This window comes from Cebus imitator, unplaced genomic scaffold, assembly GCF_001604975.1.
Source record: "Cebus imitator isolate Cc_AM_T3 unplaced genomic scaffold, Cebus_imitator-1.0 Scaffold279, whole genome shotgun sequence".
Classification (NCBI taxonomy): domain Eukaryota; kingdom Metazoa; phylum Chordata; class Mammalia; order Primates; family Cebidae; genus Cebus; species Cebus imitator.
In genome coordinates, this window is record NW_016107594.1 from 3,798,272 (window position 1) to 3,817,408 (window position 19,137).

The 19,137-nt window shown below is 45.3% G+C and overlaps 1 protein-coding gene across 9 annotated transcripts in view; it reads right to left on the reverse strand.

Annotated features, from left to right (window-relative positions):
* ARHGEF10 (Rho guanine nucleotide exchange factor 10) overlaps positions 1 to 19,137 on the reverse strand; it is a 120,496-nt gene that overhangs the window by 45,885 nt on the left and 55,474 nt on the right. For 7 of the 9 annotated variants that reach the window (XM_017501129.2, XM_017501132.2, XM_017501128.2 and 4 more), the window contains 7 exons: positions 18,042 to 18,119; positions 17,126 to 17,305; positions 15,259 to 15,375; positions 13,257 to 13,349; positions 8,257 to 8,427; positions 5,991 to 6,136; positions 2,566 to 2,741 (listed from right to left, as the gene is read on the reverse strand). In XM_017501129.2, coding sequence (XP_017356618.1) covers positions 2,566 to 2,741; positions 5,991 to 6,136; positions 8,257 to 8,427; positions 13,257 to 13,349; positions 15,259 to 15,375; positions 17,126 to 17,305; positions 18,042 to 18,119 — 961 coding nt within the window. The remainder of the gene's footprint in view (positions 1 to 2,565; positions 2,742 to 5,990; positions 6,137 to 8,256; positions 8,428 to 13,256; positions 13,350 to 15,258; positions 15,376 to 17,125; positions 17,306 to 18,041; positions 18,120 to 19,137) is intronic. The other 2 variants (XM_037728724.1, XM_037728725.1) reach the window with 1 other exon arrangement.

Consider the following 19,137-nt stretch of genomic DNA (forward strand, 5'->3'; position numbering starts at 1 on the left):
GAGATGAGCAGAGCGAAGTGACATCATTCACTGGCTGCAGCGTGGCACTCATGAAATCAACATTATGGATCTGATACCACATGGACCCACTCACTGTCAACACTAACAAGAGACTGTCCGTCCTTCCCAATGAATCCAGATGTGTCGGTATAAAACCCCTGCCAGTCCCTGAACGAAGCACTGTGCTCACTATGCCTTCTCTGTAAATGCAGGACAGCACCATGCTCTTACCTGATGCCAGAAAAATCCCCAGATAATTCTGACTTGAGTTCCATCTTCAGACACACACAGAATTAGCATATTTTCAATAATTTGTTTTCAAAGTTTTGATCCACACAGCTAATGGTACGCACACTAAGCCAGGAACCCAAGGGAACACCTGGTCCCGTGGCCTTGCCTGCAGTCTAGTGCTGAGGACCACAAAATCGGTGTCATCCCTGGCTCTCTGCACATCAGGTTGTCCCACTGGCCCCCGAAAGTAGCAGGCACTGTACGCCTGAAATGGGTAACTCTTATTGCATGTGAATACCATAATTTAAGAATTCAAAAGCCTAAGAAGGCAACATGTCCAAAGCAGAGCTGTTCAATTCTTTCTACTTGCCACACCTGCCTGAGGCCTACTTGCTATCTCAGGAGGAAGGCGCTTCACCCTACATGCCCAGCGCTCCAGGCAGGCCTTGGGCTGTACCACTCAGAGGGTACTCTGCTGCCCCAGCTGGTGACTGGTCCACATGGCTAATGTCTGTCTTTAAAAAATACAGGTGACAAGACACCACATCTAGCGAAACCCTGTACTGAGGTTTTAGGAAGGAGTGCTTGTCTGCAGGGATAATGGCAGCCAACAGGAGCAGGTGTTGTAGGCATCAGTGCAATCACACGAGCAAAGCGCCTGGCACGCAAGATGTACATAACTCATGATGTTTCTTTCTCATTACAGGGGGAGAGGCGTGGAGGTAGAAAACCCATGGCCATGATGGTTTACAACTTCTGTGAGCCTCAGTTTCCTTATTTGCCAGAAGGGAGCAACTTCAGGGCTGTTGAAAATCTTAAATAGGAATAGTGCCATTATTTTATGACAAGTGTTGGCTTATTTATTCATTTATTTTGAGATAGGGTCTGTGTGTCACCCAGGCTGGAGTGCAGTGCAGTGGTGCAATCGCAGCTCACTGCAGCCTGACCTTACGTGATTCTCCTCCCTCAGCCTCCTGAGTAGTTGGGAATACAGGCATGCAACACCTGGCTAATTTTTTAACGACTTTTTGTAGAGATGGGGTCTTGTTATACTGCCCAGGCTGGTCTTGAGCTCTTGCGTCAAGTGATCCTCCCGCTGTAACCTCCCAAAATGCTGGGATTACAAGCATGAGCCACTGTGCCCAGCCAACTAATTCATTTCAGATAAAGTCCCTCACGTATTCACTAAGTTACCAGTGTCTTAATTTCTGAAAATGAAGCCGTCATAATAGCAGATCACACTGAAGGCATTGCACTCCAATAGCAGATGAAGATTGGTTATGTTACACCTGAGGCATGGGTTCCACCAGAAAGTGCAGCAGAACAAAACACTACTGACGGCAAAACAAGTTCATCACTTAAACTCTCTGTTTAAGGCAGTGGGCAAAAAGCTGTCCCATGAAGAACTGGTTTCCATGAGATTAACTAGTGAATGCTTTTCCATAGGGACACGACAAAAACATCAATGCAAGTCTGCAAAACACAATCATGTATGCTTTCAAAAGTCCCCTTAATTGAAGATAAGACACCAAAGTTATCCTTGAATTTGGAATAAAGAAACAGATTCGCTCTCCAACGCGGCATCTCTTTTTAATAGACAACGAGAACTTGTCCACACCCAGTGTTTCTCTTCTTGCTGTGGCTGAATGAAAAGCTTATATTACATCTAAAATGAAAGCTTATCTGAAAGTTCCAAGGCATGGTGTTTTTTAAATTGTTCTACAATTTAGGGGTAGAGGCCAAAAATAAAACGTAGCCAGTCGTTATTTGGATTTTTTTTTTAATGAAGAGATTTTTATACTAAGATTAAAATCCGTGGTCTGAACAATGTTCGGTAATAGTAATCATAAATCATGTGCAATGGTACGACATTTCCAAAGCATTCTGCAATTTCTCATTTCACCTTGGGAACTTCGTGGTCAAGTAATGCCACCATGGGGAAACTGAGTAAAGAAATCGCAGCGCTGCCTGGCAGTGCGAGCAGGTGAGTGCAGAGCCGAGCTGGAATCACCACTGCCTCAGGCTCTACGACTGAAGAGACAAGCACTGAAGTCCTCATCTGGTTAATAGGAAATGCAAAACTGAGCTCACTGGATCGGGAAGACGGAATCCACTCCTGACCAGCCAGGTTCATGGCCAGGACCCGAAGAAGCCACAACCCCACATGGGACAAGTCAGAGACTAGTAGCCAACTGGGCCATGTTAGTCAGACAGCATGAAGATTTTAAAGACCAGATCACCCCCACAGATTGACCGTTGTAGCCCTAAGCCTGCAGATGTCAGTGCTTATGCTGGCTCCAAGCCTAGCAGGAACGCGAGAGAAGCGTCACTTACTTGGCTTCGCGTTAGCGACCACGGCCAGGCTCTCAGGCGGGTGCACGGCGAGGTGCCTGCTGTGCTCACCCGCGCCAGGGCTGCTGCCGTACTCAATGGCATCCACATGTCCCAGTGGAACGCTCCACTTTAGCAAGTACCTCTGGCTGCTCATCACACGGCTGTCATGCGAGGGGCTGAAATGACCAGGAGATCCTTGTTTTATAAATAATTACATGACCACGTTAAAGTAATGTTCATCCCTCAGAGATTCAAGTGAGAAACATTTCCATTGCTCAACTGTAGCTCTTCAGACTTTCTCAACATTGTAATTGTGCTTCTGACTTTCTTACAGTCCCCACTCATTGCCATAATGAGGCCTCCAAGTGGATGAGAGAGCGTGCAGGAAGAGCCACACAGGGACGGATCTCCTCCAGCAAACTCCAAGGTTTTCCATAAAGGCTTAAAAAGAAGCAGCTCAGCACTCACTAATGACTCTGAGCAAAGGTGCTCGATTACCAGGAAAAGTATCCTACGTGGATAGAGATATTCTCCGGTGGCTTCACAAGAGTTAACTCTCAAATCCCTTCTTTATTCTTTTATGGTTACACTGTAACCATTTTAATATAATCAAATCATATCACTATACTCTGACTAAAATTTGTATCAAGTATACAGAAATTAAACAGACAAAAACCCTAATTTATATAGACTATTTTTTCTTTTATCATAAATAGAACACATATGCAAAGAAACACAAAACACATATGTATAGTCTAGTGGAAACAGTCTGCATCAACATCTGTGTAGCTGCTACCAAGGTCAAGGATGTAACATCACCAGCATCCCTGCAGCCCCAGGTGCCCAGGAAATCCCACCCTCCAGAATCAACCATTATTCTCACTTGGTGATAATCACGCTTTGCTTTTCTTCAAGATATTGCTGTTAAAAATCAAAATGTGGGTAAGAATAACTGAAATGATGGGTGTGACGCATTAGACGGAGCACCTGACTTGCTGAGAGCCGTTCTGTGCCCAAGCTCTCTAGTTCCCTCTGACACCAGGGCATTCTACCCTCCAGGATGACGTCCAGTGCATACAGAAAGGGAAAGGAGGAAGAACAATTCAGACACAGTAAGAGGAAAGAGGGGCTCTGTTCTGTGAATTAGACTGTGCCTCCAACTCAGAAAAAAAACAAATGCCCATGAATTCTTACCAACATTTCGATTCCTCCTCTTTGAATGTAAAAATCTCCATCCCTACAGAGCAGGTTTAGAATCTTAATTTCCACAGGGCTGATCAAAGGGTCCTTGAGGGCTATCTGAACCAAAATAAGTCCTTATTTCATTACCTTTGGTCAGTATCACTGAAAATCTCACACTGATAATCTCACACTGACAACAAGTCCATGGGAAATGAATTGTCACTCACCACTTTACAAAAAATTCAAGCCCTGGCATCCGGGGGAAAGGCAGGGGCATTATTTTAAGGAATCCTCCAGGGGTAAGCACAGTTGAGTTACTTCTAAAGTACCCATTTTTATTCATCTTTAAAGTACACCACTTCCATCAGCGTGAGAATTTTAAACCTACCTAAAACTGCACCAGAACCAAGTGTGTCCTGGTGTTCTCCAGAAGCAGCCCGGGGGGTTCCAGAGCACAGTCAGCGTTAGACAAACACTGATTAGAAATGCAGAAAAGACTAAGCAAGGACCATTATATTCACTCAGGGCTTTTACAAGGTCATTTCGCTTCTACAATTTTGTCTCCCAGGGCAGCTGGGACAAGCATTAATATCCCCAACTTGACACACTGTGTTGGCCAATGTGCAGGTGAGGAGCTGGGGGCATTCAGCCATGCCTGAGGCCACTTCACTGAAAAACTAACGTTCCAGGTGTTACTTGGAGAGGGGGGTTCTGGGACAATTAAATGTGGAAGCCATCCTGTGAAGTGATAAATGCCATTAGTCTCCACCCAGCAGGAGGCACCTCATAACACTGGAGAAACAGGGGTAGAGACAGCTTACTCTGCATCCTCGCAATTCTAAGCACTCTCTCTCTGGCCATGACCTCCCATGGCCTCACTCTGTCAGCTCCTCTCCAACACAGGGTGCAATGGGCTTCACTTCTGCACACGGAAAGCAGTTGGCCCGTGACTGTTGCTAGGCGTCAACAATGAAGGCTGAGCCATGGGTATGAGTCAAAGGAACAGGGCTGTTTCCTTTACAAGGAGGAGTGTCATTAAAGACTTGTATAATTTTGGGGCTTATTTTCTAGCTGCCACAAAGTAAGTGAGGAGGAAGAGAAACAACAATGAACACCTGTCACTCCTGGGCAGTGCTGTGCGCCCAGTGCCCTGCAGCAGCTTAATGGACGTGAAGCTCCTCGCCTGATCCCTGGAGAGCCCTGCGGCAGCATACCACTGGCATCCTTATTTTTATGATCAGCCCTATTGTATGGATGAGGAGTCCGAGGCGTAGACAGAATGGGTAATTTTTAGATTTCAGAGAAGGTGGAGGTGGAGATCATGCTCAGGAGTCCGTGTGAGCTCTCGCCTACTGACCTGTACATCCTGGCTGCCTGGGCCCTAAGGCAAGGTGAGGAGGGCAGGCAGATACATCTGGCAGCTAGAAAATGGGGGTGACGAGCATGAAAAATAAGTCATATTTAGTGGTGTGCTGGCAAATGTTTAACAGCCGGCTCTCACTGGGAGGACAGGATCCCGGCACATCCTGGCGGCCAAATTCCATAGTGTAAATACTCCCGTGTGACTTCAAGCTACCAAATGGTTTAGCAACCGACTCTCCAAACTCTGGAAAATCCAACACTTGACTCTTGCACCACATAACAAATTGGTACCACGTTCACCTGCATTATTTTCTACAGCACCAGGATGTTAATTTTATATCAATTCCCTTATCATCCACCTATAATTGAGGATGCTTTAGCTTCTTACATATCCTCATCTAACTACAATATTCTATGTGCTGGAGAACGAGTCTGACGTAAAACTATTATAAGTGGAAAGAACTGATAAAGTGCTACTAATTTTCTTGGTTTACAATAAAATGAATATACCCAACTTTATTATATTTAAACATTTACCAAAAACATATTTATAGAGAAGCAGGCAAAGAGAGAATTTAAACCATAAGAAAAAGAACTCTGGAATGATTTAGGAGGGTTAGGAGGAAATTCAATTTAGTTTCTAGTTTCACCATCAGCCCTGTTTAAAAAGTAAATAAACCTAAACGTATCTAACTTCTACTAGCAGTGACTTGGTGACTTACACTGAGTCTATTTTAAAATAAGCTTGCTTATTACAGGACTAAGCTTTTGCACAAAAACCAGTTCAGTCTGAGTGACAGAATTAACAGTCATTCACGTGCCCTCAGACAAATGTAACATATAATGATAAGACTACTATAGAGAATTCAAGGCATTCTTACCGTGAGCTGACTGTGGCACACATTAACACATCATTTAACATGAAGAGTCGGCGTTCTTTGGTTTTAACAATCTCTCCTCTGTCATTGTAAACTGTTTCTATCATATCATCCGATCGAATGAGGTATCGGTTTCCACTGCTGAGAAGCTGAGCATTCAAAGCACAAAGCAGGGACCACAGACGAGTTTACCCAAAAAAGAAAAAGATGAGGGAAACTCTTGTGTGAGTCTGAGGGTGACTTTTCCAAACTGAACGCTTTACAGACACTGTTCCTTTGTTCACCGTGACTGCACTCAACACTCACCTCCTTCCTTACACACTTTCACTGCACAGTCGGCCCTTCTGTGATTTACAACACTTACATTAACCAGGAACAGTGAGGAAGAGAAGGAATTATTTTGTAATTTTACTTTTCCCCAAGTAAACCTAATTAAGCAAACATAATTAAATGACCATCTTAACTTCTTAAGGTAGGCCATATTTTACTTCCCTAAGCCAAATCAAAACCATCAGTTCTTCAGAAAGACACTGTGTGTGAATCAAATCAATAAAATGAGGTGATGTAGAAGGTCATACTACTTCTTTTTTTGTCTGTTTTGACACAGAGTCCCACTCTGTCACCCGAGCTGGAGTGTAGTGATATGATCTCAGCTCACTGCAACCTCCCAGGACCTCCTGGGTTCAAGTGACTCTCGTGCCTCAGCCTCTTGAGTAGCTGGGACCACAGGTCCAAGCTACTTTGTTTGAACCACACCAAGCTAATTTGTTTCTTTTTGTATTTTTAGTAGAGACAGGGTTTCACTACGTGGTGAGGCTGGTCTGGAACTCCTGACGTCAAGTGATCCACGCACCTCGGCCTCCCAAAGGGCTGGGATTACCTGCATGATCACCGCACCCAGCTAATACTTCTATAACAATTCAGCCCACAAGAAAACAGAGTCCTCAGCCCTGGTGGTCTGTGCTGCCTTTTAATTCTAAATCTATGCTGCGGCTCAGCTTCGAGCAACTGGAGACACCCGCCTCCCTGACTGTCCTTGCCAAGTACTTGGGAACAATGAGGCACGGTGTGACGTTCAGTGTGCTGCCTCACCTCCTCCCGGGCCTCTGCGCCTGCTCTGTGCCCCACGTGTATTCGGTTCAAGCGCTACAGGGAGCACGTTTTAAATAACATCAACCACGTCAAGAACATAACTGAATGCAATTTGCTGCTTATAAATGTTCCTACATATATCATTTGGAGAATTAGGGAAAACATGTGGCTTAAAATGTATTATCATAAAGTTCGTACAGTTAAATTACTGAATGTTATTGTAACATCGGAAACTACTCCTAATGACAAAACAAAAAATGATTTCAGCAACAATGAATATCACATGATAACTTAACAAAGTTCATACAAATTACCATCTCCCTGTGAGCCAGGGCCTTAAATGAATACGGGAAAGCCCACATAAAATCAGAGTACTGTGGCAGGCAACTAGTTACGTAAGCATAAAGCAGAAACGCAGCCTCACAAATGAACTGCTGCCCTCTGTGTCCTGCATCTTTTTTCATGGTACATACAGCTTAGCCCACACATAGGTGAAGACAAAAAGTGTTTTGTGAATATTTTTTTTTTGAGACAGGGTCTTGCTCTGTCACCCAGGCTGACGTGCAGCAGCTCAGTAACAGCTCACTGCAGCTGAACCTCCCAAACTCAAGCAATCCTCAGGTCTCAGCCTCCCAAGTAGCTGAGACTATAGGTACACAGCAGTGTGCCCATCTAATTTTTTTTTTTTTTTTTTTTTTTTTTTTAGATATAGGGTCTTACTATCATGCCCAGGCTGGTCTCAAACTCCTGGGCTCCAGCAATCTTCCCACCTCAGCCTCCCAAAGTCCTGGGGTTACAGGTGTGAGCCACTGCGGCCAGCCTGTAAAGATCTTCAGCTTTAACTATTACTATCTGAAATTAAATACAAAATTTTGAAAGCAAAATAATTAAGCTAAAAGAGTTGCTCTTAACCTCTTGGGGGGTCCTGGATCCATTTGAGGGTCTAATGAAAGCATGAATTTCTGTCCTAAAAAAACGCAGACAGGTTGTGAAGGTTTTACATACAATTTCCATGTTGATGTGACTCGCCTGAAGCCCTCCACCCACCCCAGTTCAGAATTCTGGGCCTAAGAATTACTCCAAACAATCCCAAAGATTAGTACTGCTGGATAACGATGGCTTATTAGTACAAAGCAAAAATAATGTTGGAATAGAGTTGAAAAAAACCTCTCTCAACCTTGTTCAGGTATCTTTCATTTATGGCTTTTGCTATTTGCTTAATTTCACAGCGCTGATCAGCATCTCTTTTTCTTTCATTTAATTTCTCTGCTAGTGTTTCGAGCTCTGTCAAGGCCATCTGCAGAGGCAGCCTGTCGGGATGGCCTTTGGAGGTGTTCTTCAGCATGTCCTGCAAGCAACAGGGGAGAGGTGGGCAGTTACCGAGTGCACACTTCCAATGCAACGACAGTCATGTCACCCTCCAGCTGGCAACTGGAAAGGAGGCAGTGGCATCTGTCATCCTGGGGAAAAATAAAGTCAGTTCTTGGGAAGGGATGATGAGCCAAGTGAGTCACGACTTGGCTGAACATCTGAACAGCTTCCTTTGCAAAAACAAAATTAAAAAAATAGCACTGTACAATAAAGGACATGCTAAATATGAAGATGCCAAAATCTCAGAAATGCTGTGCACTTGGAATGATGCTCACGGTGCTGATAGATTGTCCTTCTCAAGCTGAGTCGGACAGATGAACCCATGTGTAGATGGGCCCAGCTCCTTTCTTCAAAAGATCAGTCTCCCAATTTGCAAGGTGCAGGAGGTCTGAGGTGCCGAACACTGCACCCCTGGTGTCAACTCACACAGCAGGATGCGGTCTCTCTCACACTGACAAAGGAACCTGATTTTAGGGCAGCAAAGACACAGCATGACACTACAATGGTGGTTCCACATCACTAAACGTTTGTCCCACGGAATGCACAGTACGGGGGCGCACCCTCCTGTGACTGTGGCCACATGGCCACACAGCCTCCTGGTTGTCACAAATGCACCCTGGCGAGGATGTGGGGGCAGGGGAGGCTGTGAGTGTTGAGGGAGGGGTAGATGCAAAATCTCTGTCCTTTCCACTCAATTTTGCTGAGAACCTAAACTTTCTCTTAAAAGTAGCCTGTAAAAAAAGGGAGCTGAGCTGCCTCTGTTCTCCTCGTTCAGGTTTCAGATAAGGAGGAGGTCAAAGGGAGCATACATGGCACAAGTCAACAACAACAGTCACCAAAAAATGACACACTGCTGCCAATCACCAGATAAACTTTAAGGGGCAATAACAAAAGGACACTTTTGTCATCTTGATTTTATGCAGGGCTTTTTGTTTCCCAGCTTGCGTTCACATTCGACAGGCTGACGTTTGCTGAAGGGGCAAACGTGAACTTGAAACACTTTCTCAGAATTAAATGTAGTTCTGCAATGAGAACACATGGACACAGGAACGGGAACATCACACAGTGGGGTCTGTCAGGAGGTGGGAGGAAAGGGGAGGGAGAGGATTAAGACAAATGCCTAATTCATGCTGGGCTTCAAACCTAGACGATGGGTTGGTAGGTGCAGCAAACCACCATGGCACAAGTATACCTACGTAACAAACGTGCATGTTCTGCACATGTATCCCAGAACTTAAGAGTAAAAAAAATAAAATGTGGTTCTGCATCTTGCCTACCAACTTTTACATGTTTATAGGAATATTAGCAGTCACGGAATTCAACAGTGTGCGAATCTTTTTAAGACTTTTTTTTAAAATCTAGAAAGAAAGCTGCATAAATGATCAAATGTTTCATTTGTAGTGAGTATATTCTACACATTTGTTTTCCTGTGAGTCACAGCGAATTCCATCAAGACAAAAAAGAACAATCTTAACACTAGTTCTGCACCAAAACCACACATTGGTGGTGGCACAGCATGCCATGGTGACAGTGGCTGGCACACAGTGGAGTCCAGCATGCCACAGGGCCACTAAGCACAGCCCGTGGTGTCCAATGAGCTGGCAGCCTCCACGAGGGCGCCCACCAGGGACTTGGCATGCAATGATGAGAGCAGCTGGCACAGGGTGAAGTCCAACATGCCACAGGTCCGCTGAGCACAGCTGGGGGCATCCACCAGACCAGCGGCCTCCAGGAGGGCACCCAAGGAAAGAGAAATGTTAAGTTTCTCGCTGCTGTTGTTACCAGAAATTGTTACTTATCTTTGCACAACAACAGAGAGAAAAAGGTAGCTGGGATAAAGTAAGACAAATGTCACAGGGCCAATGGATGTTTCTGGATCCATGGGAGAAACTGACAGTCCCAACAAAGCCAGGGTGAGCCAGCTTCACTGCCTGAGCCAGGGACAGCTGCGGCTTCACAGCGCCCGTCTTAGAAGGTCTGGGACCGCTAACCAGGAAAAAAGCAGGCAGGACCAGAGAGCAGAGAGCAGGAGAGTCACTGGGAGGAAAGGGACAGAGGGTGTCCAGGTCCCTTCACACTGTCTCTCCATCCACCAGTGTCCAGCACATGGACCACAGCAGAAGGCAGGAGGGAGGTTGTGCGCTTGCACCTTGCACCTGCTGACTTGTCCGCAGTCCCTCTCCTCGCCCAATCCCAGGTACCCTGAGCACCCACACCTGAGGGAGGGCCCCTCAGGCACATCCACATAATTATTCCAGACGCAGTCACTGCCTTGTCTCCAACTCTAACTGTGCTTCTTCCAAAGTACCTGGACCCACCCTGCTCCCCTCCATGGACACTCTAGGATACACCAGCTCACTGAATGTGAACAAAAAAATGTCCCTGAGGGAAAACTGCTCAGCATATCTAGGACCTGCGATTTGTTTCCGCAGATCAAGAAGAAGCCCATTTGCTGCTTCAGGGCAATGAACCCTGCGAGGGAAATTCTAAGGAGGGTCTCTGGAGGCAAGGGGGGAGGGGAAGGAAACAGCTGTGCGCAAACTGACCCAGGTAACTGTCGCTGACCATCTGGAAGAGCACGTTCAATCTTTTTAAATGCAAGTCTTTTTACACCCAAGGTCTAGAGTTCATTATATAACTGGAATTCGGAGTTTAAGAATGTTCTTCCTCAGAGAACATAAGTGTTTAGAAGTATGTTTTTTAAAAAGAAGAGACTGTACAAAATTCCTCAAGGACAGATTTGTAAGCTGCACAGCATGTAACGGGTGGGCCATGCCTATCTACCTGTGCTTTTCTGCGGTGGTCCATCCGCTGCTCTCCCCAAAGTCCCAGCCAGCATCCTTTTGGGGTGTGGACAGTGTGCTGGATTTGTGGCTGGACAACCGTGTTAGAATCCCAGCACGCCTATCAGGCTGTGTCACCTTGCAAGAATCACCAGCTTCCCTAAACCTCAGCTTGCTAACGCATAAAAAAGGGGAAATGACCTCCCCCAGGGTGGCTGAAGGCAGATGGAAACAGGCTGTTCACAGCTCCTCAAGATCGCAGTGGAGGCTTTTCCCTGAAGCTCCCTCTCCTGTTCCAACAGCCCTGCCCACCCCTTCTGTCTAAAAGAACATATTTTGGAAAACACCTGGGCAAAAGGTTTGTAGTTATTTACTTACATTTAACCAAAACCTAACAAGCTCATTTGAAAGTTATATCCAAATTTAATAAATTTAAAAATTTTTTAAAGTATTCTGATACATCACAGAAAGCCAACAACATGTGTGACCTCACAACACAGTGCTTGCTGTAGTCCCTGGCAACCAGGAACGACTCAAGGACTCCCTGGGATGTCGCTAAACACAGGGTGTGTGGGCTGCTTCATCTTGTGTGGTTTAAACACAGGGCTCGTAGGCAGATTCACCTCGTATGGTTTAGGAGGCCACTGCAGCCTTGCATTTGGACCCTTCACAGCCTGGTGACAACATCCCAGCTATGGCTGAATAATGTCTAACAGGCAGCCTGACCCACCTTCCTCCCAAGCATCAAACCTCCCTCACTGCAAGGAAGCTCATTCTTCACATCTGTGGCTGCTTGCCAGAAGCTAACAGCGTCTCACACGTATTAGAACTCAGTAAATAGTTGTCAGCTGAAGAAATAAAACACACTTGAATATTTTGATTTTAAGAAAAAAACAGCTTTTGTTATTAATGCTCTAATACAGGTAAATTGTATATTGTTAAAATTATCAGTGAGAGGATAAAATTAACGTGACCCATAAACCTAACCACAAAGACCCATTTGAGTGTGCCCTTTTTCATACTTTTATGACTACTTTTATTTAAAAAGCTTGTGTCACAGATTTGGTTGGTCAAAAATAAAAACCTCAGTGGATGGGGACTTCACACTATTTCCCAGGTGCCAGTCCATTTCTGGTGATGATTCCACCTGTTTATCTTCAATCAACTCTAATAAGCAGGCAGGCGAAGCAAAGTCCTCTGATTTAATTAGAAAAGCAAGCTGAGTTATCATTGAAAAATCAACGCAGGCAGAGGCCTGCATGGACTCTCCTTTGAAATATCCTCCCTGGAGGCATGGCATTCATTTAAATAAAATGTGTGCTAAGCCCCGAAGCCCACAGGGTCACCTGGGCTCCAGGGTATGTGGGACGGTTGGACAACGAATCTGCAACTCCACACCACATCAGACATGACCTAGAGGCCATCCGCTGTGGTACGTCATATCGGCATTCCAAACAGGCTTACTGTTCACAGCCCCAAGGTATCTAACTGAGAATCCTTCGAGGGTCCAGTGGAAAATGTCTTTACCGTGGAGGCCTCTCCCTGTCCTCGGGTGATCTGCTGTTAAATCAATGACAGGTATGTTTTGTTTAAATCTATTCTTAGCTTTTCAAGCCTGTCCGTCCCCTCTGGGCACAGAAGGGAGAGTCATTTTTCATGTGATTCTAGACCAGACACAGGCACACTGGAGAAGGGATCTGTGACCTGTGGGCCACTGGTAACCGAGCCCTGTGGCTCCCCAGTGCCAGTTCCCCATGGGACAGTACATGTGGTGAGCCAGGGCCCACAGGCCCCCTCCCTGCAGCCCATTCACTCTGTCCCCCAAGGCTGGCCTTGTGGGCACTGGGCCTGCAGCTGCCCCGCTCCCCAACTTTGACTCTCCACAAATCTCCCATCTGCCTCTATCCCAACCCCTGTAACTGCCTGGAGAGGAGATAGGGAAGCCTGAGGGGTAGCCACTCCCAAGTGGAGGAACAGACACGTTTTCATATGAATGGTATGGAGGCCGCTGTGAGGCACTCACCTGGAGCAGGAGGATGAACTGTGGGAATCTCTGGATGGGCTTCATCATCAGGCTGTAGAGTGTGGTTCGGTCAGGGCTGGCCTCCTGTTCCTGCTGCGGGGGAAGGTGCCGGGGTTACCTTCCCATCCCTGGGGCCGTCTCCTCCCCACCGTGCTGAACACTCGGGTAACTTGAAAGCCTGCACCTTGTCTTTAGCTACAAGAAGAAACTCGGCCAAATGGGGGCTTCTGCTCTTGCTGCCCAGGCCTCACACCTTGGCCTCAGCTCCGGAGTGAATTCTCAGGGCCAGGGACAGGCCTGATTCCAGGGGGTGACCCTGGGTGTCTGTGTTCTGGCCACAGTGGGCCCCCAGAAAAGGCTGGCAACCTTCTGTGGTGTCATGGGCAGAAGGACGTCCTGGAGGCTGAGAGCTCCTCTCCTGAGTGTGTTGGGGATGCGCACTGGGACCATTTGCTACCTGAGGCTGTTGGGCAATGTTGACCTGGGGGCGGTCTCCACTTCCCTCCGCTGAGAGGCTGCGCAGTGCAGGGGCAGGCAGCACAGATCCAGCTGTGTCCCGGCCTCTCAGCTCACAGGGCACCTGGCTCTTTGGGGCTCGGGTCCTGGAGCTATGAAATGGGGTGAGAGAGTCTATCTCCCAAGGCCATGTGGCAACCGATGAGTTGAAGAATGGACACTGCGGTCACAGCCATGGCTGACATCCTTAGTGGGACTACAGCAAAATCCCCAGAGGGAGGGAGCTATTAAGCAAGTTGGTGTTTTCTTTCCCCAAGAGAAGGAAATGCTTCCCTAGCCAAAGGATAGAGCCCACAACTCTCCAGAGTGGGAACTGTAACCTGATCCCTTAGCAAACCTTATGCAAACTGTGACCCAATCCCTTAGCAAACCCTAGTGGGCCACAGACTGTGCTCGGGCAGGGGCGGGAGCTACAGTGCTGAATAAGGCAGAGGGAAAATATTCCAGCCTCAACAAAACGTTGTTGTGGGTGAGAATACTTGCCCTGTGTTCACTCGCTCCAGGTAGCAGCAGTTTCCAAGAAACAGTCCAAGTAACAAGAAGACGCTTTGTCCCCGGGTTTTATCATGCGAATGAGGGGCTCCACAAAGGAGACTCAGCTCGCAGATAGCTTTGAAGGGGTTTCAGTCTGGTTCACTGTGCAGCCAGCCATCAGAACACAGCCTCGGACATGCAGTTCCTGACGGGGAAAGCCCTGCCTGCCTGCTGATTAAATAACGCTCGGGCACACCCACCAGGGGACAGGCTCCCCATCAATGCCAGGTCCAGGTCGGAGACACTGAGGAGGGCCACCGGCCTGTCCCCAACATTGGGTGGAACACAGCCCTTGGGTAGGGCCCATTCTAACTCTGACTCTCCAGGCCTGTGCCTATCCCCCAATCCCAAAGAGGCCTGGAATCCAGATGTTTGGTTTCTTTTATTCCTCATATCATACTGAACAGGAAAAAAAAGTAACTTTGGGATCTAACCTTAACTTTCTTTCCACTGATACACCTTTACAGATGTGCAAATAAAATTGTTTTCTTTTCCTTTTTCTTTTTGTTTTTTTGAGATGGGGTCTTGCTCTGTCACCAGGCTGGAGTGTAGTGGCGTGATCTCAGCTTATTGCAACCTCTCTCAGCCTCCCAAGTAGCTGGAATTACAGGCACGCGCCACCACGCCCAGCTAATGTGTTGCATTTTTAGTAGAGATGGGGTTTGACCATGTTGGCCAGGATGTTCTAGATCTCCTGACCTCGTGATCTGCCCTCCTCAGCCTCCCAAAGTGCTGGGATTACAGCTGTGAGCCACCATGCCTGGCCTAAAATTGTTTTCAAAAAGCTACATTAGGACCTAAAATTCACCTTCATTTCTAGTATTAATGCAATACCTAAGGCAATATTGGTAGTGAAATCTTAATAATGAATAACTGTATTTAGAGCCAAGGTTTGACATGGAACTTGTTATCAGATGGTTTTAAAACCCCAATGAAAAAAAAATGTGCTTACCTTTAAAAATTCAAGAAAAGCAGGCTTTGTAGCACATGTTTTCTTGAGGACTGCCACAGCTGTGCTGAAATTGTTCACATATTCACTGTATGCATCCAGCACCATGGACTTAGAAAACTGAAACATGGGAGGAAATTCAGAGAGAAATCAAAGAGTCCAGATACCCTTTTCCAGCATAAAACAGAAGATTTGAAACTCACCCTAAAAATTCTCTTTCAGTCACTGTGATGTTTTCATAGGATAAACTTTATTATGACTGTGTGGTTTTTTTTCTTTAAGTAAGCATGTTAGTAGTTGTTTAAGTTGCTGGTTTGATCTTATTTTTTTACCCAGTGTACTTTCTGACATCCTTGTTCAAAACCATGGTAATATGGGTTTCAGTTAAGAATGTTTCTGACTGCAGACAAATAAGGATGGTGATTACAGACGACCTGCCTTAAGTTCCTGCCAAGTCTCACTTGGTGGGTTCAACCTCCAGGTAAGAATGTCATGCACCTCATTCCATGGTGGGCCCAATATCCTGAGAAACAGGGGCTGGGGGTGGGGACTGATCCTGCTTCTCTACCATAAGGTACAATGCCCTACACATGTTCATTTTCCTAAAAGCACAAAGGTTTTCTATCAAAAGGCAGAAACATTTGCCATTGGTATCAATATTCAAAGAGAGAAAAATCATTCCATGCTGTTCTAAGAAACCATAACCCTTCAGGATGGATGGCAGAGCTCTGGGGTCACTGGCATTGATAGCAGGAATGCTTTTATCAAAATTCTATTAAAAAAAATCTGTTTGCATTTAAAAAAATATTGGCAAGGTAGGTATTTAAAGAACAGTGACAAGGTTCAAACTAATATATATAAAATAGTCAGAAAAAAATGTAACAATAAAATAAATATCCAATATTTCTCTTTTTTTTTAAGGATCCATAAACGGTATTATGCAAATATCTTTGTAAGAATTTTGTTTCCATATTTATTCAAAGCATTTACAGAACTCATCAAGTACATATACAAACTACACAGGAAAACATTTCACATATTATTATTCCAGCATTCATTTAAGTAGGGGAATGCTTTTTTTAAACTTACAAGTTTATATCCCTTTGATAGCATCATAGTCTTAAATAATTACAGAAATCGGTCTGTTTAACTCATAATCCTACAGTTAGGTAGAATTCCAACCAATATATAATAAGTATGATCATATGATTCATATGAGCGTGGATAAAATGACCCAAAACTGCTACTGAAGAAACCAGCAGTGGTTTCCAGGCAGCTCACCCTGCCTGCTGCCAGGAAGCGGGAATGCGAGCTGTTGCAACATCATATTCCTGTGTCACACACAGAGCCGAATGCCTGCATCCACACAACAGAAGCTACAGCCAAGGGCAGAAGTCTGAGAAAACATGTAGGAGTTTTCCCATCACACGTTTTCTATTTTTCCCAGACACAGAGAAATCTGCACCCAGAAGGTGAGACCCAGATCAGGAGAGAACCCGTGTGAGGGCTTAAAAACAGCAATTTTACAAGATTACCAAACACACAGCATCCTTGCTCAACAACGAAAAGCTTTAGCAAATCATCTAATGGGGCACCCAAGACTTGATAAAGTGCATATTTTTCAATCTCCCCAGATACGGCTTGTGTCCTGAGTGTCTGCACTTCTGCCTTGGTCTCCCTGGGAAATAACCATTTATCATTTCCCCAGCGCGCACATTTGGCCAGGGCACTGCAACTTCAGCCTGGCCTTCCCAGAGAACTGCACACTTGTCAGCTTGCAGGAGCTCAGGACAAAACATCAGCCTAAGAAGGGAAGAGAGGATGCATGCATGGTGAGCCCCGGGGACATCTGGTGTCCCGGCTTAATTACCGAAGCCACGAAGACATCGCCGATCATTTCCACGGAGTCCCACTCAGAAACGCGGCTGGCCAGCGCAATCTGAAACAGTGAGTGGCACTGCAGGATCTCTTTGACTCGGTAGAACACCGTCTTCAGCTTCCTCTCGCTCAAAACCTTTGGCTCCATCTCAGACAGTGGCTTCTCATATTGCTAAACCAAAGTGAGCAAAGACTGTTTAGACTTTTCTCTTTTAAAGCGTGGGTCTTGTTCTGTTGCCCTGGCTGGAGTGCAGTGGTGTGATCTTGGCTCAATGCAACCTCAAACTCCTGGGCTCAAGCCATCCTCCCACCTCAGCCTCCTGAGAAGCTGGGATTACAAGTGTGTGCCATGGGGCCCAGCTGCTTCAGACTTTATTTTTTTTTGAGATGGAGTCTTACTCTGCACTCTGTCAGCCTAGCTACAGTGGTGCCATCTCAGCTCACTGCAACCTCGGCCTCCCGGGTTCAAGCAATTCTCCTGCCTCAGCCTCCTGAGTAGCTGGGACAAAAGGTGCACATCGCCTCGCCTGGCTAATTTTTTGTATTTTAGTGGAGTCGGGGTTTCACTGTGTTGCCCAGGCTGGTCTCAAACTCCTGAGCTCAGGCAATCCTCTTGTGTCGGCCTCCCAAAGTGCTAGGATTATGGGCTTGAACCACTGCACCCAGCCCAGACGTTTTTAAAGCTCAGATAAATGAACATAAATATTCACTTACATAAATTATATTTATTTCAAAATAATTATGACTTTTGATGTCAATATACAGACATATTTAGATCCTTCTGAGAATTTTGCAAATTTGCATGTTGTGTTTCATAAACGTATGCATATAAAACATATATGTATCAAAATGTATATACATAAAAAAGAATACAAATGTATGTATTATGTAACATGACATTTAAGTACCTCCAAAATCCTCTTAAGAGCATCTACATAGTTCTTTTCACTGTCGACAACTGAACCCAGTATATATCTTCTTACAACCTGTTGGAAATTTGAAAGTACAGTGGTAGAAAACTGCTTTATAATACATACAGATAAATTTTACTTCTATGCTGAGGCTTGCTGAGAAATAACTTTATTTTTTAAAAACAGTGCATAAAGGTAACCTAATTAAATAACATTGCAGGTACAAAACATACTTTGCCCCATTAATACAACTATATTATGTTTTAAACCTGAAACTATAAACTAAAACTACAGCAGGACAAATAAAATTACAGCACTGAAAAGAAATTCCTTCACTTATGCAATGATAATAAACTGAATTAGCTGGTTGTATTTTATGTATCCAATATTTGAGTAGATGATATTTCATATGAAATAAGGATAAAAAATATTTCCAGTCTTCATCAGAATGTTATTAGCAACACTTATTTAAAATCCTTATTCCAAAGTTCTAGGAAAACAAAGTTTGTGGAATGTGGAGGGATCAATTATTTCTTTTTTTTTCAACCAGCCAAAGATCTACCTATGAGGCCAAGAATGTGGACAGTGAATTACTCATGTCACTTAGTGGTGCAAAAAAAATCTCTATGATCTGAGATGTTTTCCGTTAAAACCTGACGTTATTTTCTGTTTTGCTTTTCATCACTGAAGCACATACAAATACAGGCTTGTGGCTCTAAGGCCCTATGACAGGCCAGTGAGGATACCTGGCATTTTCCTCACTCTAAACACAGTCCAGCTAGTGATATCTACCAATTCATGGAAAACAGAGCCAAACAGCGCAATGGAGTTGTTCCTAAACCAGCATGCACACTCATGCATATGAACACATGCACAGGGCATACCCCCCGACACACACACTCCTGCAGACACCACCCACATACATGCAAGATAACACACTCATCTGTATGAACACATGCACGGGCACACCACACACACACACACACACACACCTCTGCACACACCACCCACATACATGCATAACACGCTCATGCATATGAACATATGCACAGGTACACCACACACAGATACACACACATTCCTGCACACACCA